At 49.9% G+C, this 21,489-nt stretch overlaps 1 protein-coding gene across 1 annotated transcript in view; it reads left to right on the forward strand.

The window, feature by feature from the left end:
- The window catches only part of EIF4G3 (eukaryotic translation initiation factor 4 gamma 3), a 99,498-nt gene that overhangs the window by 48,695 nt on the left and 29,314 nt on the right, over nt 1–21,489 (forward strand). The window contains exons 7-12 of the mRNA XM_083162366.1: nt 1,652–1,831; nt 1,905–2,019; nt 5,366–5,472; nt 5,553–5,675; nt 7,565–7,655; nt 16,706–17,458. Of these exons, the coding sequence (XP_083018492.1) occupies nt 1,652–1,831; nt 1,905–2,019; nt 5,366–5,472; nt 5,553–5,675; nt 7,565–7,655; nt 16,706–17,458 (1,369 nt within the window). The remainder of the gene's footprint in view (nt 1–1,651; nt 1,832–1,904; nt 2,020–5,365; nt 5,473–5,552; nt 5,676–7,564; nt 7,656–16,705; nt 17,459–21,489) is intronic.

Below are 21,489 nucleotides of genomic sequence, written 5' to 3' on the forward strand. Positions count from 1 at the left end.
TGGCATCCTGCTGTAGATCACCTGTGTATGCACACTAGATCACTGGCATCCTGCTGTAGATCACCTATGTATGCACACTAGATCACTGGCATCCTGCTGTAGATCACCTATGTATGCACACTAGATCACTGGCATCCTGCTGTAGATCACCTATGTATGCACACTAGATCACTGGCATCCTGCTGTAGATCACCTATGTATGCACACTAGATCACTGGCATCCTGCTGTAGATCACCGGTGTATGCACACTAGATCACTGGCATCCTGCTGTAGATCACCTATGTATGCACACTAGATCACTGACCTCCTGCTGTAGATCACCTATGTATGCACACTAGATCACTGACCTCCTGCTGTAGATCACCTGTGTATGCACACTAGATCACTGGCATCCTGCTGTAGATCACCTATGTATGCACACTAGATCACTGGCATCCTGCTGTAGATCACCTATGTATGCACACTAGATCACTGACCTCCTGCTGTAGATCACCTATGTATGCACACTAGATCACTGACCTCCTGCTGTAGATCACCTATGTATGCACACTAGATCACTGACCTCCTGCTGTAGATCACCTATGTATGCACACTAGATCACTGGCATCCTGCTGTAGATCACCTATGTATGCACACTAGATCACTGACCTCCTGCTGTAGATCACCTATGTATGCACACTAGATCACTGACCTCCTGCTGTAGATCACCTATGTATGCACACTAGATCACTGACCTCCTGCTGTAGATCACCTATGTATGCACACTAGATCACTGACCTCCTGCTGTAGATCACCTGTGTATGCACACTAGATCACTGGCATCCTGCTGTAGATCACCTATGTATGCACACTAGATCACTGACCTCCTGCTGTAGATCACCTATGTATGCACACTAGATCACTGACCTCCTGCTGTAGATCACCTATGTATGCACACTAGATCACTGACCTCCTGCTGTAGATCACCTATGTATGCACACTAGATCACTGGCATCCTGCTGTAGATCACCTATGTATGCACACTAGATCACTGGCATCCTGCTGTAGATCACCTATGTATGCACACTAGATCACTGGCATCCTGCTGTAGATCACCTATGTATGCACACTAGATCACTGACCTCCTGCTGTAGATCACCTATGTATGCACACTAGATCACTGACCTCCTGCTGTAGATCACCTGTGTATGCACACTAGATCACTGGCATCCTGCTGTAGATCACCTATGTATGCACACTAGATCACTGACCTCCTGCTGTAGATCACCTGTGTATGCACACTAGATCACTGACCTCCTGCTGTAGATCACCTATGTATGCACACTAGATCACTGACCTCCTGCTGTAGATCACCTGTGTATGCACACTAGATCACTGACCTCCTGCTGTAGATCACCTATGTATGCACACTAGATCACTGACCTCCTGCTGTAGATCACCTATGTATGCACACTAGATCACTGACCTCCTGCTGTAGATCACCTATGTATGCACACTAGATCACTGACCTCATGCTGTAGATCACCTGTGGTATGCACACTAGATCCCTGATGCCAGGCACTAGATCACTTACTCTGTACCTTTTGGCACGATCACTGGGATGGGGGCTGCTGTTCCTCATGTGTCTCCCCTCTCCTTCTCGTTGTGCAGTTTTTCCCGAGGTCCCAGATCCAGCCGCCACGTGCAGCCATACAGAACAGTAACCCCTCCATCCGAGCAGGTGCCCAGACTCCCACTGCTGTCTACCAGACCAACCAGCACATCATGATGGTCAACCATCTGCCAATGCCATATGCAATGCCGCAGGGTCCTCAGTACTGCATCCCCCAGGTACCAGGACACTTCTTCCTCATCCTCTTCAGCTCCATCCACTGTGGTGCTAACGTCCTACTCTTCTCCCCAGTACCGACACAGCACGCCCCCTTATGTGGGACCTCCGCAGCAGTATCAAGTGCAGCCTCCGGGGCCTAGTCCATTCTATCCCGGCCCTGGGCCAGGGGACTTCTCTTCTCCGTATGGTAAGTGCACATCTCCAGCAGTCCCCTCTGACAACATGGAAGGTTGGGCCAATCACAGTCTTTTATTATATGGGATGACCAATTCTACTATTCACCTCTGTTCCATGATGTCATACACACACCGTACATCCACGCCCCTCCATATAACAGCAGCTCTGTTCCCTGATGTCATACACATACACCGTACATCCACGCCCCTCCATATAACAGCAGCTCTGTTCCCTGATATCCTATATACACACCGTACATCCACGCCCCTCCATATAACAGCAGCTCTGTTCCCTGATGTCATACACATACACCGTACATCCACGCCCCTCCATATAACAGCAGCTCTGTTCCCCGACGTCCTACACATACACCGTACATCCACGCCCCTCCATATAACAGCAGCACTGTTCCCTGACGTCATTCACACACCGATCATCCACTTCCCTCCATATAACAGCAGCTCTGTTCCCAGACGTCATACATACACCGTACATCCACGCCCCTCCATATAACAGCAGCTCTGTTCCCCGATGTCATACACACACCGTACATCCACGCCCCTCCATATAACAGCAGCTCTGTTCCCTGATATCATATATACACACCGTACATCCACGCCCCTCCATATAACAGCAGCTCTGTTCCCAGATGTCATACATACACCGTACATCCACGCCCCTCCATATAACAGCAGCACTGTTCCCTGACGTCATTCACACACCGATCATCCACTTCCCTCCATATAACAGCAGCTCTGTTCCCAGACGTCATACATACACCGTACATCCACGCCCCTCCATATAACAGCAGCTCTGTTCCCCGATGTCATACACACACCGTACATCCACGCCCCTCCATATAACAGCAGCTCTGTTCCCAGACGTTATACACACATACACCGTACATCCACGCCCCTCCATATAACAGCAGCTCTGTTCCCCGATGTCATACACACACCGTACATCCACGCCCCTCCATATAACAGCAGCTCTGTTCCCCGACGTCATACACACAGTACATCCACGCCCCTCCGTATAACAGCAGCTCTGTTCCCCGACGTCATACACACACCGTACATCCACACCCCTCCATATAACAGCAGATCTGTTGCCCGAAGTCATACACACACCGTACATCCACGCCCCTCCGTATAACAGCAGCTCTGTTCCACGATGTCATACACACACACACCGTACATCCACGCTACTCCATATAACAGCAGCTCTGTTCCACGATGTCATACACACACACACACCGTACATCCATGCCCCTCCATATAACAGCAGCTCTGTTCCCTGGCGTCATACACACACCGTACATCCACGCCCCTCCATATAACAGCAGCTCTGTTCCCTGACGTCATACACACACCGTCCATCCACGCCCCTCCATATAACAGCAGCTCTGTTCCCTGATATCATATACACACACACCGTACATCCACGCCCCTCCATATAACAGCAGCTCTGTTCCCCGACGTCATACACGCACCGTACATCCACGCCCCTCCATATAACAGCAGCTCTGTTCCCTGACGTCATACACACACACCGTACATCCATGACCCTCCATATAACAGCAGCTCTGTTCCCAGACGTCATACACACACACACCGTACATCCACGCCCCTCCATATAACAGCAGCTCTGTTCCCAGACGTCATACACACACCGTACATCCACGCCCCTCCATATAACAGCAGCTCTGTTCCCCGACGTCATACACACACCGTACATCCACGCCCCTCCATATAACAGCAGCTCTGTTCCCAGACGTCATACACACGCACCGTACATCCACGCCCCTCCATATAACAGCAGCTCTGTTCCCAGACGTCATACACACACCGTACATCCACGCTCCTCCATATAACAGCAGCTCTGTTCCAAGACGTCATACACACGCACCGTACATCCACGCCCCTCCATATAACAGCAGCTCTGTGACGCGCTGGTGACAAGTTCTAAAATAATAGGAGTTTCCAGAGATTATGGTTAATTATATAGAATATATGTAGTTTGAATGTATTATATGAACTCCTCACTGTAACTATATATGTACACCACATGTCACAACCCTTGTCATTTGTGTGTTTGACCATTTCGGCTTAGCATGCAGCCTTGTTATCTCTATAGTCACGCATTAATGCTGGGTTGTACTGAAAAGCCCATTGACGCTACCGTAGGATGCCGCTCATCCAACAAGTGGTGAAATGCGTTGGTTGGGAAGTCTATCCTCACTGATGCACTTATGGCAATAGCAGCAGCCCTTAGTGCTCACATTCTGAGCTTGAAGTGGTAAAACGCATAGGTTGTACTTGGTCATCCTCACTGAGGGGTAGATTTATTATAGCGGCGCCTATCGCGCCGCTATAACAGTTCCTGCTTCGCCTCATTAGTGAGGCGAAGCAGGAGGGGACACCGACAAGATCTATTAAGATCTTGCCGCCGGAGTGGGGGAGCGCTAACTCCCCCCTCCGGCGATGTCCCTCCTGGAGACAGCGCATCAGTTAATACTGATGCGCCGTCTCCTCCCCCCCCCCCCCGGCCGTCTCACTGCGCATGCGCGGGATCTCGCTAGTCTCGCGAGATTCCAGCGCAGCTCAGCTCCAGCAGCAGGGACAGCGCTGTCCCTGCTGTAGGTATAGGGCATCGCCGCCTGCAGCTGGCGAAGTCGCCAGCTGCAGGCGGCGGAACGGTCAGCGATGCTGACCGTTCATAAATCTGGCAGGAGGCAGGGGCGCAGTGCAAAATATCGCCCCTGCGCTATGCCTCCTGCCCCACACCGCCGGCGTTAGAGTAAACGCTCGGCGGGTGTGATAGATCAGGGGAAGCGCTATCCCCTGCTATAACGCACGGGGATAGCGCAGATTCCCCTGATCGCCGGTACATAAATCTACCCCTGATGCTCTTATGGCAAAGGCGTCCGGCACAAGCTCAGAAAAGTGGTGAAACGCGTAGTTTGCAGATCGTGCTCTCACTGTTGTTTTTAAGGCAAGAATGGATGCCAATCCCTTTGGCCTTGTTCTGCAATCTAGCAGAAATCCTTCTCTGTAATGTGGAGGAGACTGTGGCCGCATCTCCATATTACTAGCCAGGGTGTTGGATAAGTACATATGGGTGTAATGTCCTGGTGTCCACATACTTTTGGCTATGTACTGTATGAAAAGGCCATAGATATTGCAGAGGACCTCTAGAATCTAGAACTGTTATATTTAGGGCAAATACATACGTTTTGGTATTGACCACAGAAGCCAGCAGCTAGTAACCACAGTAATGGTCACACCACAGTAATAACTGCACCTTTGTATCTCCTAGTGCAGCACCAAATAACCGCACTGGCTGTTGTGTTGCAGGCGGTGCGTTTTACCCCAGTCAGCCAGTGTATCAGTCAGCACCTATCATAGTGCCTCAGCAGCAGCAACAGCAGCCCCCACCACCCACCAAGAGGGAGAAGAAGACGGTGAGGACTTGACTATACCTTCTTTGTAATCCGGCCTCTATAACCCTCCAGCTAACCACTGCCTCCACCTTTACCTCTAGATCCGCATCCGAGACCCCAACCAGGGGGGCAAAGATATTACTGAGGAAATAATGTCTGGGGGAGGCAGTAGGAACCCCACTCCCCCAAACCTTCGGCCCAGCTCCACACCAACACCTCCTCAGGTAAGGGAAGGATGAGGTCACACAGGTGTATGGGCGGGACTAAGTGTCAAGAACATCAGCTTGTCAGTTACATCTAGCCACACCTCCTCAGGTTAGTGAAGGATGAGGTCACACAGGTGTAGTAGTGGTAGGTGGGAGGTAGGAACTGATTGGCTGGCTGTTTATCACTCTCCATTTTATCACTTTTGAAGCTTAGCGCATCTGGCCCTAAGTCAGTAACACCAGCCTGCCAGTCACATCTAGCTACACATGTGAGGGAAGGAGGAGGTCACACAGGTGTATGGGCGGGACTAAGTGTCAGTAACACCAGCCTGTCAGTCACATCAAGCTACACAGGTAAGGGAAGGATGATGTCACAGAGGTGTATGGATGGGGGGGAGAACGTTTAGGTAAGGGAAGGAGGAGGTCACACAGGTGTATGGATGGGGGGGGGGGACGTTTAGGTAAGGGAAGGAGGTCACAGGTGTATGGATGGGGGAGAACGTTTAGGTAAGGGAAGGAGGAGGTCACAGAGGTATGAATGGGGGAAGAACGTTTAGGTAAGGGAAGGAGGAGGTCCCAGAGGTGTATGGATGAGGGGGAGAACGTTTAGGTAAGGGAAGGAGGTCACAGGTGTATGGATGGGGGGAGAACGTTTAGGTAAGGGAAGGAGGAGGTCAGACAGGTGTATGGACGGGGGGAGAACGTTTAGGTAAGGGAAGGAGGAGGTCAGACAGGTGTATGGACGGGGGGAGAACGTTTAGGTAAGGGAAGGAGGAGGTCAGACAGGTGTATGGACGGGGGGAGAACGTTTAGGTAAGGGAAGGAGGAGGTCAGACAGGTGTATGGATGGGGGGAGAACGTTTAGGTAAGGGAAGGGGGAGGTCACAGAGGTGTATGGATGGGGGGAGAAAGTTTAGGTAAGGTAAGGAGGAGGTCAGACAGGTGTATGGACGGGGGGAGAACGTTTAGGTAAGGGAAGGAGGAGGTCAGACAGGTGTATGGATGGGGGGAGAACGTTTAGGTAAGGGAAGGGGGAGGTCACAGAGGTGTATGGATGGGGGGAGAAAGTTTAGGTAAGGTAAGGAGGAGGTCAGACAGGTGTATGGACGGGGGGAGAATGTTTAGGTAAGGTAAGGAGGAGGTCAGACAGGTGTATGGACGGGGGGAGAATGTTTAGGTAAGGGAAGGAGGAGGTCACAGAGGTGTATGGACGGGGGGAGAACGTTTAGGTAAGGGAAGGAGGAGGTCAGACAGGTGTATGGACGGGGGGAAAACGTTTAGGTAAGGGAAGGAGGAGGTCAGACAGGTGTATGGACGGGGGGAGAACGTTTAGGGAAGGAGGAGGTCAGACAGGTGTATGGACGGGGGGAGAACGTTTAGGGAAGGGAAGGAGGAGGTCCCAGAGGTGTATGGATGGGGGGGAGAACGTTTAGGTAAGTGAAGGATGATGTCACAGAGGTGTATGGATGGGGGGGTGAACGTTTAGGTAAGGGAAGGAGGAGGTCAGACAGGTGTATGGACGGGGGGAGAACGTTTAGGTAAGGGAAGGAGGAGGTCACAGAGGTGTATGGATTGGGGAGAACGTTTAGGTAAGGGAAGGAGGAGGTCACAGGGGGAAGTATGAGAGGGGCATATCTCAGCCTTCAGGTAAGTTGAGTTTGACTTCACACTGGTGTGTTGATGTCAGGCAGCACAGCTTTGCGTCTGTGAGACAAGTGTAAGCTCTTCTGCCCAGCATACAGAGAATGCTGTGAAAGTATTTGTGGGTGATTTCTCTGTAATATCTCTCTTTTTTTTATTTGTGACTTATGCTAAATCTGTGCTGTGCCCCCAATCACTCCCCCTGCTGTGCACTCTGTACCCGTTCTCGCACTCATCATCACCCTCTCTTCTACTTCATATCGCAGCAGCTGCCCAGCCAGGCTCCTGAGCACAGCCCTGTGGTGTATGGGACCTTGGAGAGCCCTCATCTCGCTGCCGTCCGGGAGCATAAGACAGGTAGGAGCCCCACGGCCGCCCGCAACCTACTAGTGTGCCACTAACCATACAGGTCTACGTTAAGCTGCAAATATAAGAATTGTGACTGGCACTTATAGGAAATCACTGGTGTAATATAAATGTCAGTTATCTGTGGTAACAAGTCTCCCTAATAACAGCTACTGGCTGGTGATGCCGCACGGTCCTCTATGGGAAACGCTAATGTGTGAGCGCGCTGTGCCCGATGGAGGGGTAGTTATAGTGAGACTCTTGCAGATAATTGTCAGGAGCAGAAACCTTAGGTCACTGTCCTAAGTGCAGCATCTCTATGACGCCGCGATCTAGGCCGCTGGATTTAAAGGTGCAATAGTATTTCATTTAACACCAGACCTGTTCATTTAATATTGCTCCTATAGCTACAGTGGCTGATTCTGCCAAAGATGGGCCTGCGTGGCACCCTGGCACTGAGTCCACCTGGCGGGCCTGCGTGGCACCCTGGCACTGTGTCCACCTGGCGGGCCTGCGTGGCACCCTGGCACTGTGTCCACCTGGCGGGCCTGCGTGGCACCCTGGCACTGTGTCCACCTGGCGGGCCTGCGTGGCACCCTGGCACTGTGTCCACCTGGCGGGCCTGCGTGGCACCCTGGCACTGTGTCCACCTGGCGGGCCTGCGTGGCACTGTGTCCACCTGGCGGGCCTGCGTGGCACTGTGTCCACCTGGCGGGCCTGCGTGGCACCCTGGCACTGTGTCCACCTGGCGGGCCTGCGTGGCACCCTGGCACTGTGTCCACCTGGCGGGCCTGCGTGGCACCCTGGCACTGTGTCCACCTGGCGGGCCTGCGTGGCACCCTGGCACTGCGTCCACCTGGCGGGCCTGCGTGGCACTGTGTCCACCTGGCGGGCCTGCGTGGCACTGTGTCCACCTGGCGGGCCTGCGTGGCACCCTGGCACTGTGTCCATCTGGCGGGCCTGCGTGGCACCCTGGCACTGTGTTCACCTGGCGGGCCTGCGTGGCACCCTGGCACTGTGTCCACCTGGCGGGCCTGTGTGGCACCCTGGCACTGAGTCCATCTGGCGGGCCTGCGTGGCACCCTGGCACTGTGTCCACCTGGCGGGCCTGCGTGGCACCCTGGCACTGTGTCCACCTTGCACTTGGCATGGAAACAATCTTCCATTTATCCTCTTGGTCTCCTGTCCATAAGATGGTAATTTGGTCATCTCCAGACAGGTTATCTGTATCTGCAAATGACCTTCCGGGCGGCAGAGAACGTGGGGTCCAGCTGGCTACAATAGCTCTGGGCGTGTCACCCGCTTGCTCACTGTGCTCCGTTGCTGTGTGTAGCATCTATTCGTTGTTTGCTGACCCCACAAATGGTTACATATGCTGCCAAGGTGGTTGTTCCTGTCACATAACCTCGGTCCTTCCAGGGAGGCATATATGCAGCGAGTCCTGAAATATGTGCTACGCCGCCGTTCCCATGTCATCAAGGACTGCGTGTCCTGTCCACACACCACCGACCCATCTGTGCGCCGGGGGCAGACCCAGACCCAGTGCCCACGTTGTGATCTCTTCCTGACAAATCTAGCTTGTGGCTGGTCTTGCTCTGTGCTGCTTTATTACCCACCTGGTAAAGCCGTGACCATATCACTGCTTCCTCCGTACTGACTGCACAGCCGCTCGCACCAAATGTAGTCTCAGCGAGTGGCAGCTCTAAACCAACATTCTAGCCCCACCATGTGGTTGACGTAGGCAACTGCACCGGAAGTAAAAACGCGATTGTGTTTAACCCCTTCACGACATTTGACGTATATATACGTCATGGCTTAAAACTGTCACTGCGTCTAGAGACGCAGTGACAGAGGGACGATGTCTGCTGTCCCTGACAGCAGACATGTCCGTGCATGCCTAGGGGGGGCTGCGATGCCGCCCCCCCGTCGGCGATCGCTGTGATTGGCTGTTCAGTGTGAACAGCCATTCACAGCGTTTTCTGTGTCACCGGCGAATAACGTTCGCCGGTGACACGGGATCGGAGGTGATTGGTGCTGTAAAGTACAGCACCAATCACCGCGGGGTGTAAGGGTGACACTGGTGTCACCCCACCTCACCCCGCCCGCCCCCAAAGGCCGTGATTGGTCCGTCGGACCGACGGACCAATCACAGCCAAGGAGGGGGGTTTAAACTAACGGTGACTGCACTGCAGACGCCATTCCGGTCTGGAATAGCGTGCAGTGCGGTCACCGTGCCCAGCTGCCGCCAATACTGACCAGAACCCATCCAAATACTTACCTGATCACTGCCTAGATATTGCTTATTCTTGTGACATCTTGTGACATCCTGTGACATCTTGTGCTGCTGCGAGTTATTAGATAGTTATTAGATAGAGAGAGAGATAGAGAGAGATAGAGAGAGATAGAGAGGCCTAGTGCTATATTTTGTGCTGCTGCAGTGTGATAGAGCTATAGATAGAGAGATAGAGAGAGATAGAGAGAGAGAGATAGAGAGAGAGATAGTGACAGATTGTGCTATATATTTTTTATATAACTGAAAGAGATATAGAGAGATAGAGAGAGATAGAGAGGCCTAGTGCTATATTTTGTGCTGCTGCAGTGTGATAGAGCTATAGATAGAGAGATAGAGAGAGATAGAGAGAGATAGAGAGAGAGAGATAGTGACAGATTGTGCTATATATTTTTTATATAACTGAAAGAGATAGAGAGAGATAGAGAGAGATAGAGAGGCCTAGTGCTATATTTTGTGCTGCTGCAGTGTGATAGAGCTATAGATAGATAGAGAGAGATAGAGAGAGAGATATAGAGAGATAGTGACAGATTGTGCTATATATTTTTTATATAACTGACTGCTGCCCCCCCTTTTGTGCTGATCAGTATAAATTAACTGATCAGCAACTTTTTGGGGGCGCAGGTTTTTTTTTATATATAGATATACCTGTCAGTGCTGCTGCTGCAGTGTCATAGAGTGAGAGATAGAGAGATAGAGAGAGATAGTGACAGAGAGTGATAGAGAGTGCTAAATTTTGTGTCTGCTGCCCCCGCCTTTTGTGCTGATCACTATATCTGAGGTGATCAGCAACTTTTTGGGGGTACAGAGGTTTTTTTTTTTATATATACCTGTCAGTTGCTGCCAGTTGCACTGTCAGTTGCACCAAAGGTTGTGCACCTGCTGCCCCTCACTGGTAATCAGTGTCGCATCACTGATCACCTTTTTTTATTTTTTGTGAGTGCTGTGGGGTCTTTTTTAAATTTTTTTTTTACACACACTGTGATTTTGTGTGTGTCCTGTGGCCACTGTGCGCTGATCAGTGACGTACATCACTGATAAGCTTTTTCGGCACAGGGTTGATCTATTTTTTTTTTTTTTTTGATCAAATTCCTGTTGCCTTTGAGCGCTGTTCAGTGACGGACGTTACTGACCAACATCTGTGCTCAATTTTTGGCGCAGGACCTTTTTTTTTTTTTTTAACCCCTTCCATTTTTTTTTTTTTAACCCCTTCCATTTTTTTTTTTTTTAACCCTTCAATTTTTTTTTTTTTGTATTTTTTTTTTCTGCACTACATACACACCACACACTACATACCCCCCGGGTTGAAATAAAGTTTGTACCCCCCCCCTACACTATACACGTGTTGAAACATTTCACTACCAGTAACACAAAAATATAAATGGCATCCCAAATGTCATCCCAAATGTCGTCCCAGTCATCCAGGAGAATGTATTCAGTGGAGGAGGCATATGCCATGCTTGCCTCTGACTCTGACACAGCCAGTGAGGCAAGCGGGGAATTTGAAGGATTCGTCTTAAGCTCTTCTTCCTCCTCTGGTGATGAGGGACCCCCTCAAAGACGCCCCCGTAGAGCAGCTGAGACCCCCCCCCCAATAATTGATCTCGTATGGACCCCACCACCAGACAATTTTGAGCCCCAGGTTCCTGAGTTTTTGGCCATCCCAGGAATCCAATTTGATTCAACAGGTCTCAGAGAAATTGACTTTTTCAAATTATTTTTCTCTGATGATTTTATAAATTTAATGGTGGACCAAACTAATTTATATGCCCAGCAGTTTATTGCTCAAAACCCCACGTCATCATTTGCTAGGTGGACCCCTGTAGATGCAGTAGAGATGATGACGTTTTGGGGTCTGGTGTTACACATGGGCATAGTAAAAAAGCCACAAATTAGGCAATATTGGAGTACAGATGTTCTGTACAGCACCCCATTTCACCGTATGGCCATGCCCCGGGCTCGTTTTGAGGCAATCCATAAATTTATACATTACACCGATAATGCACAGTGCCCACCCAGAGATGATCCCACCTTTGACAGGCTATTCAAAGTCAGGCCGGTCATTGATCATTTCAGTGCCAAATTTGCAGAGCTATACATCCCTGATAAATGTATTAGTATCGACGAGTCCCTTATACATTTTAAAGGAAGGGTTAAATTCCGCCAGTACCTTCCCAGTAAGAGGGCAAGGTATGGCATAAAAATGTATAAGCTGTGTGAAAGCACCACAGGGTACACCCACAAGTTTAGGGTATATGAAGGGAAGGATTCAAGAATTGAACCACCAGAATGCCCCCCCTCCCTCGTAGGTGTTAGTGGAAAAATTGTCTGGGATTTAATGCACCCCTTCCTGGATAAGGGTTATCACCTCTATGTGGATAACTTTTACACCAGCATCCCCCTGTTTAAGGCCCTTGGTTCAAGAGGTACAGCAGCTTGCGGTACTGTGCGCAAGAACCAAAGAGGCCTCCCCAAAACGCACATTGCCCAAGTAATGAGAAGGGGTGAAAGCAGGGGAATATGCACCGAAAATATGTTGTTGGTCAAATATAAGGACAAGAGGGATGTCCTTATACTGACAACAATTCATGGAGACAGTACCACCTCCATCCCTGTACGAGGTACCAGTACCCACACCTCAAAACCAAATTGTATCCTAGATTACAATAAGTACATGGGCGGAGTGGATCTTTCAGATCAGGTACTGAAGCCGTACAGTGCCCTGCGGAAAACAAATATCTGGTACAAGAAGCTGGCCGTGTATATCATCCAGATGGCACTGTATAACGCTTACGTGCTATTCCGTTCTACCGGCCAGAGGGGGACATTTATGCACTTTCAAGAGGAAGTCATAAAGAGCCTAATATTTGGGAATCAGCAGGCAGAGGGCCCCAGTACTTCTAGTACTGGCCCCCGTATTGTACCAGGGCAGCATTTTCCCAACGAAATCCCCTCCACTGCAAGAAAGGGCAGGACACAAAAAAGGTGCAAAGTTTGCTATAAAAAGGGAATAAGAAAGGATACTATTTTCCACTGTGAAACTTGCCCCGACAAACCCGGCCTATGTATAAAGGAGTGTTTCAAAATATACCACACATCTATGGATTATTAGGTTCATCATTTCACCGTGCTTCGGGGGTCTTGCTAATGCCACATAGCACCCACCATTCATTCCACCAGAATCTGAGCTGCAAAATCCAAAAATCACTCCTTCCCTTCTGAGTCCTGCCATGCACCCAACTGGTATTTTTTGGTCACATGTGAGGCATTGCCGTACTCTGGAGAAATGGGGGCACAGATTTTGGGGTGCTTTGTCTCCTTCATTCCTTGTGAAAATGAAAAATTTTGAGCCAGAAGTACATTTTTGTGTAAAAAAATGTATTTTTTTCATTTTCACTGCCCAGTTGTACCAAAATTGATGAAACCCCTGGGGGTTTGAAATGTACACTATACCCCTAGATGAATTCCCTGAGGGGTGTAGTTTGCAAAATGGGGTCACTTGTGGGGGGGTTCCACTGTATTGGTGCTTGGGGGGTCTTGCTAATGCGACATAGCACCCACCATTCATTCCACCAAAATCTTTGCTGCAAAATCCAAAAATCACTCCTTCCCTTCTGAGTCCTGCCATGCACCCAACTGGTATTTTTTGGTCACATGTGAGGCATTGCCGTACTCGGGAGAAATTGGGGCACAGATTTTGGGGTGCTTTGTCTCCTTCATTCCTTGTGAAAATGAAAAATTTTGAGCCAGAACTGCATGTTTGTGTAAAAAAATGTAATTTTCCATTTTCACATCCCAGTTGTACCAAAATTGGTGAAACCCCTGGGGGTTTGAAATGTACACTATACCCCTAGATGAATTCCCTGAGGGGTGTAGTTTGCAAAATGGGGTCACTTGTGGGGGGGTTCCACTGTATTGGTGCTTGGGGGGTCTTGCTAATGCGACATAGCACCCACCAAAATTCCACCAGAATCTGAGCTGCAAAATCCAAAAATCACTCCTTCCCTTCTAAGTCCTGCCATGCACCCAACTGGTATTTTTTGGTCACATGTGAGGCATTGCCGTACTCGGGAGAAATTGGGGCACAGATTTTGGGGTGCTTTGTCTCCTTCATTCCTTGTGAAAATGAAAAATTTTGAGCCAGAACTGCATGTTTGTGTAAAAAAATGTAATTTTCCATTTTCACATCCCAGTTGTATCAAAATTGATGAAACCCCTGGGGGTTTGAAATGTACACTATACCCCTAGATGAATTCCCTGAGGGGTGTACTTTGCAAAATGGGGTGACTTGTGGGGGGGTTCCACTGTATTGGTGCTTGGGGGGTCTTGCTAATGCGACATAGCACCCACCAAAATTCCACCAGAATCTGAGCTGCAAAATCCAAAAATCACTCCTTCCCTTCTAAGTCCTGCCATGCACCCAACTGGTATTTTTTGGTCACATGTGAGGCATTGCCGTACTCGGGAGAAATTGGGGCACAGATTTTGGGGTGCTTTGTCTTCTTCATTCCTTGTGAAAATGAAAAATTTTGAGCCAGAACTGCATGTTTGTGTAAAAAAATGTAATTTTTCATTTTCACATCCCAGTTGTACCAAAATTGGTGAAACCCCTGGGGGTTTGAAATGTACACTATACCCCTAGATGAATTCCCTGAGGGGTGTACTTTGCAAAATGGGGTGACTTGTGGGGGGGTTCCACTGTATTGGTGCTTTGGGAGTCTTGCTAATGCATCATAGTACCCACCATTCATTCCACCAAAATCTTTGCTGCAAAATCCAAAAATCACTCCTTCCCTTCTGAGTCCTGCCATGCACCCAACTGGTATTTTTTGGTCACATGTGAGGCATTGCCGTACTCGGGAGAAATTGGGGCACAGATTTTGGGGTGCTTTGTCTCCTTCATTCCTTGTGAAAATGAAAAATTTTGAGCCAGAACTGCATTTTTGTGTAAAAAAATGTAATTTTTCATTTTCACATCCCAGTTGTACCAAAATTGGTGAAACCCCTGGGGGTTTGAAATGTACACTATACCCCTAGATGAATTCCCTGAGGGGTGTACTTTGCAAAATGGGGTGACTTGTGGGGGGGTTCCACTGTATTGGTGCTTTGGGAGTCTTGCTAATGCATCATAGTACCCACCATTCATTCCACCAAAATCTTTGCTGCAAAATCCAAAAATCACTCCTTCCCTTCTGAGTCCTGCCATGCACCCAACTGGTATTTTTTGGTCACATGTGGGGCATTGCCGTACTCGGGAGAAATTGGGGCACAGATTTTGGGGTGCTTTGTCTCCTTCATTCCTTGTGAAAATGAAAAAGTTTGAGCCAGAACTGCATGTTTGTGTAAAAAAATGTAATTTTTCATTTTCACATCCCAGTTGTACCAAAATTGGTGAAACCCCTGGGGGTTTGAAATGTACACTATACCCCTAGATGAATTCCCTGAGGGGTGTAGATTGCCAAATGGGGTGACTTGTGGGGGAGGTTCCTAACTTTTAGCACTTATGGTGCCTAGAAACCTACATGGTGCCTAAAAAAAAATCTCATAAAAAGGAGGCTCCAAAATCAAGTAGGTGCTCCTTCTATTATGAAGCCTGTGGTTTGGTCAACGTGCACACTAGGGCCACATATAGGATATTTTTGAAAACAAAAGAATTGGGGGAATCAATTTTTAGTCACATTTCTCTAGTAAAATCTACTGTATTTGTTAGAAAAATGTATTAAAATTGAAACTCTGCAAAAAAAAAGAAATTTTGAAATTTCACCTACACTTTGTTTTAATTCCTGTGAAACACCTAAAGGGTTAACAAACTTCAAAAATGCTGTTTTGAATACTGTGAGGGGTGCAGTTTTTGAAATGGCATCATTTATGGGGGTGTCTCACATACAAGTCCCTCAAAGTCACATCAGAACTGAACTGGTCCCTAAAAAAATCAGTGTTTGAAATTTTCTTGAAAATTTGAGAATTTGCTAGTCATATTTGAAGCCTCCTAGTGTCCAAAAAAATTAAAAGGAAGTTGAAATAATGATTGCAACATAAAGTAGACATATGGTCTTTGTTAGTTATTAACTATTTTGAGTGGTATGATTATTTGTCTCACAAGCAGAAAATTTAACATTTTGCATATTGCTAAATTTTCCATTTTTTCACGATATTTTGGTATTTTTCACAAAAAAACACAGACTGTATCGACCAAAATTTACCACTAACTTGAAGTACAATGTGTCACGAGAAAACAATCTCAAAATCACTGGTATAAGTAAAAGCAAAAAAAAGTTATCCCCACTTAAGTGATACATGTCAGATTTGAAAAAAAGGGCTCTGTCATGAAGGCACAAACTGGCTCTGTCATGAAGGGGTTAATGCCTACACTGTGATGCATTGTAAAGTCTGTATTAGGAAAGTGATTGAGAGCTGCATTCCGCCTCACTGCGTATGTATGATCGCTGTGTATCTAATATTAGGGAAAATCAGCCTTCGTTGGTGGCCCCTGTTCTATCACTACGATTCCACTGATACATCCTGTAGGACAACTAACATTCCCAGGAGGAAATACCACAATGTGGGACACGACAATGAGGCTCGGTGCCGAGATCTTTGTAGTAACAGCGTATCTCCCATGTCTTATTGTTTCCTGTAAATACTGTGGTCATGTCATATACGTGTGGCTCTCAGGGGTTTGTGACCCCCTAATCCCACACTCCGGACCTGACTATTTGGACAATGCTTTGCCGTTGATGTGTTATTCTTCTTCTTCTTGTGTTTCTTTTAGAGGAGAAGCCGAAACTGGATTCTGTCCTGAAATCATCTCCTCCCGCACCTCTGCGGCCCGAGCCCAGCGACTCCGGCAAGTGTGCGGTACCAGAGCAGATCCCGGACGCCTTGGACACTAGGCCTGAGCTGCACCAGATGCCTGCAATTCTGCCAGCTGTAGCTGCGCCAACAGCTCCTGTCCTAGTAGCCACCACCCCGGCCTTTACCTGCCACCTGGGAGACACTAGTGAAGGCGACAGCACATTAGAGGAATGCACGTCTCCCGACGAAGCTGTCACAGATGACATTGAGGAGGAGCTATGCAAGGAATCACTGGGGCAACCTGTAGCTGCCGAGACCCCAGTGATTGCTCAGGAAATGAATGGCTTAAGCTATGAACTTCCTACAACGGACAGTGGTGCTGTGGGGGATAAAGTAATGTCAGGGGAAGAGAGTCCATCAGAAATGCCTGAGTTGCCTCTGCCGCCCTCTATGGATGCTAGTGTAGAATGCACTTCTCCTCCAAACGTGCCTGTATCATCGCCACTGCAGCCGGATTCCCCCCCGCCGCCCCTCATTGCTGCTTCTCACTGTACCACTAAGACCTCCCCGTCTGCTGCTGTTCTTCCATCCGTTGGCTCAGACCATGTGGATGAGCAGGGGGGTGTCAGGACGGGGGACTCTCTGAGCGTAGGACGATTAGACGCTGACCCGGAGCTGGAGCCGAGTGTGACTCTGTTAAGTTTCACCTCCAGGATGAATCCTGTAGAAGGTAGGTTCATGTGTCACTATGCTGTGCCTGATACCCACTCACATGTTCTACGTGGTCTGTAAAGGCAGCTGTAGGCCTCATGGATCTGTTCCGAGCTTGCTTACAGGAACTGTATGGGGTAATGGTAGAGAAAACTACATTGGCCGGTACACCACAAGGCCTATCTCATTATTATGATGGAAGGGGAGATGAGCAGATGGTCATAGAGAGGAGTGGGAGATGGTCAGTGAAAGGGAGATAAGGGAAGGGTCAGGGAGGGAGAGATAAGAGGGGAGGGTCAGAGGAAGGTGGAGGAATGGAGGGAGTGTAATGGGGGGAGGGTCAGAGAGAGCAAGGGAGATGTAGGTTCAGAGATGGAAGATGATCATGGGATGGTCAGAAAAAGCAAGAGATGTGACGGGGTTGAGAGGAGGACGAAATGAGATGAGAGGGTCAGAGGAAGGGAGAGGAGATGGGAGGGTTATAGGAAGGGAGAGGAGATGGGAGGGTTATAGGAAGGGAGAGGAGATGGGAGGGTCAGAGGAAGGGAGAGGAGATGGGAGGGTCAGAGGAAGGGAGAGGAGATGGGAGGGTCAGAGGAAGGGAGAGGAGATGGGAGGGTCAGAGGAAGGGAGAGGAGATGGGAGAGTCAGAGGAAGGGAGAGGAGATGGGAGGGTCAGAGGAAGGGAGAGGAGATGGGAGGGTCAGAGGAAGGGAGAGGAGATGGGAGGGTCAGAGGGAAGAAGGGAAGTGTTAGATGATTGTGGGAAGATCATAAAGAGCATGAGATGAAGGATAAGAGGAGGAGCAAGGGAAGGAAGAGAGGGGAGGGATGGAGATGACATAAGGAAAGGAAGAGGAGGGGAAGAGATATTGGTCAGGGGGGAGGAGTAGAGTTTTTGGGACTAGTGAGAAAGGGAAGGAGATGAGGGGAGGGTTGGCTTAAGGGGGGGAGGGAGGGAGGGGTGGGGGTGTCAGAGAGGGAAGGAGATGAGAAGAAGAAATGGGGTAGGGTTGGATGAAGGGTTAAAGAGGGAAGGGGAGGGTCAGAGGGAAGGAGAGGGTTGGAGGAAGGGATGGGTGGTCAGAGAAGGACGGAGATGAGGAGAATGGATGGAGGATAGAGAGGGAAGGAGATGAGGAGAATGGATGGGGGGTCAGAGAGGGAAGGAGATGAGGAGAATGGATGGGGGGTCAGAGAGGGAAGGAGATGAGGAGAATGGATGGGGGGGTCAGAGAGGGAAGGAGATGAGAATGGATTGAGGGGTCAGAGAGGGAAGGAGGTGAGGAAAATGGATGGGGGTCAGAGCGGGAAGGAGATGAGGAAAATGGGGGGTGAGAGAGGGAAGGGGTCAGAGAGGGAAGGAGATGAGGAAAATGGGGGGTGAGAGAGGGATGGAGATGAGGAGAATGGATAGGGGTCAGAGAGGGAAGGAGATGAGAATGGATGGGAGGATAGAGAGGGAAGGGGATGAGGAGAATGGATGGGGGTCAGAGAGGGAAGGAGATGAGAATGGATGGGAGGATAGAGAGGGAAGGGGATGAGAAGAATGGATGGGGGGATAGAGAGGGAAGGAGATGAGAATGAATGGGAGGATAGAGAGGGAAGGGGATGAGGAGAATGGATGGGGGGATAGAGAGGGAAGGAGATGCTGAATCACAGAGTTAAGAAAAGGTTATGAAATATGGCTCAGTTTTGACCAGGGCCCACTTCTGTGTGTAGTTTATATGTTTTTCTCCTTTGGGAGACATCAGGGGCCACAGCGTTACAGTGGGTAGTGGAAGAGAGCACCAGCACCCTAGAGGTTAAACTTGAACTGCCTCCCAGGCAGCCGGGCTCCTCCCCTCCTTTACCCCGCCTCCAGGCCAGGAAGCTCAGTTTTTTCGGGTGCTGCCAGGAGCCAGATGCACCTACTAGAGGGGCTGCTATTTTAGCAGCCTAACTTCATTTTTATTTTTTATTTTTATTTTACACTGACTGACAGAGCAGCAGCATTGGGGGTCTGTAAAGACCCCTGTGCTGCAGGCTCCATCACCCGGGTCCGGAGCTGCATCGCCACTAATGGGTGGGGACCTGCAGCGGCCCCCGGGCACTGGGGAGCATACAGCCGCTACCGGACGCCGGGGACCACAAGTGCAGGGCACAGTGAGTAACGCGCTCCCCGCTGGGAGAGCATGCGAGTAGCGCAGCGAGGCGCACATAGCGGCTGTTGCTAGCAAGCGGTCGGCCGGTTCGCCGCCCATCCCGCTGGACCACCAGGGTAACTTGTTTGTGGGCAGCAGTGCACGGTATGCGGGGCCACCCGGCGCGTGCCGGATCCCCGCCATTTTACCGGCGCTGCATGAGGACTCCATCCCTGGTGGCCATTTGCTAGCAGGGGGAGAAGGCTCCCCCCACATCAGCCTCTCCACCCGGGGTCAGTAGGCAGGGAACTGTGTTTATCACACAGAGAGTTCCCACCACTGGCAGGTATTCAATGCCGCAGCGAGTGGCCGACGAGGGGGTTAAACAGCGAGGATTGCTGAAAACCAGCGATCCTCGCTGTTTAACCCCCGTGCCGGCTGCTCACTCTATTCAACCTTCTGGGGAAATCCTCGCCGTCACAGGACTGCGAGAATCCCCCAAAACAGCGAGACCCGCGGCTGCTGCAGAAACCTCGCAGTTTTTAGCCGCGGGTCTCGCTTCTGGAGCCGCATCCGCCAATTCCCCCTCGCTCAAAAAACGGAGTGAGGGGGAATTGGCGGATGCGGAGGCTGCGTTGAATGCTGTCAGGGCCCACCTTTTATGCCCTTGCGGTAGGTGAACTGGTGTTGACTCGCCTGGAAGATCATTTTCTTGTTGGCGATAGCTTTGGCCAGGGGAGTCTCTGACCCGTCAGCTCCGTCCTGTAAGTCCTTTATTTTTGGTCTTTCGTTATGACCGTGTGGTTCTTTGTTCCGTCCTCTCTCTCTCACCTGCCTTAGGTGATGTCCAGCTTTCCTGTCAACCAGGACATTATTGTTCCGACATGAAGTCAGTACGAGGTTTCTACTGCTTGGTTCTCCTTGGACGTTGTCCAGCCGTGGCGCATCTACAGTATGTGCGCCGTTCTGGGCCATTGCACTAGTCAAACTACTGCCCGCTGGATTCGCTCTGGCAGGCATATTTGGGAGCCTCCCTCCCGGTTCCGGTGGGGATTCGGGCACATGTGGGGGTGTCCTGGGCGGTGCTACAGTTGAACAAGTTTGCAGGGCGGCGACTTGGTCGTCCGCCAATACTGTCTTGCATTTTTTACACGTTTGCCTCCCAGGACTCGGCCTTCGGCCAGAGTGTGTTGGCTGCGGCACAGGCGCGTCCCCACCCATAGGTGGCTGCTTTAGGACGTCCCACTGTAACGCTGTGGCCCCTGATGTCTCCCGAAGGAGAAAATGAGATTTATGTCTTACCTGGTAAATCTCTTTCTTCGAGGACATCAGGGGCCACAGGGATCCCTCCCTGCCGCGCCTGCTTCAGTTACGTTAAAGTTACGTTTCACTGGTTATATTACTCCTCTGTTGAGGGTACTAACATGTGTTCAGAATGTGTCTCTGTGTGGTGCTTCTCTTCCTTCTATCTTGTCTCCTGCCTTGGCTTGTTAAAAAAACTGAGCTTCCTGGCCTGGAGGCGGGGTAGAGGAGGGGAGGAGCCCGGCTGCCTGGGAGGCAGTTCAAGTTTAACCTCTAGGGTGCTGGTGCTCTCTCCCACTCCCACTACCCACTGTAACGCTGTGGCCCCTGATGTCCTCGAAGAAAGAGATTTACCAGGTAAGACCTAAATCTCATTTTCTCACACTCCAAACATATACTGGTGATGTAATTGGCTGCACCCTATGCTGTGTGTGTTAGGGAATATAGACATTGGTATGAATACATACACTCTGTACAGCAGCATGTAATATGTCCGTGACCCATATATAACATTCCGTCTAACGTCATTGTGGAGAGGTATAGAGCATGGGCACGGGGTGAGAGCATGGGCAGAGGAGTGAGCAATTAGATGGCTGTACAGTATAACGATGCAATAGGCGAGTGC

The sequence above is a fragment of the Crinia signifera genome, chromosome 19, assembly GCF_055691185.1.
Source record: "Crinia signifera chromosome 19, ASM5569118v1, whole genome shotgun sequence".
Taxonomy (NCBI): Eukaryota; Metazoa; Chordata; class Amphibia; order Anura; family Myobatrachidae; genus Crinia; species Crinia signifera.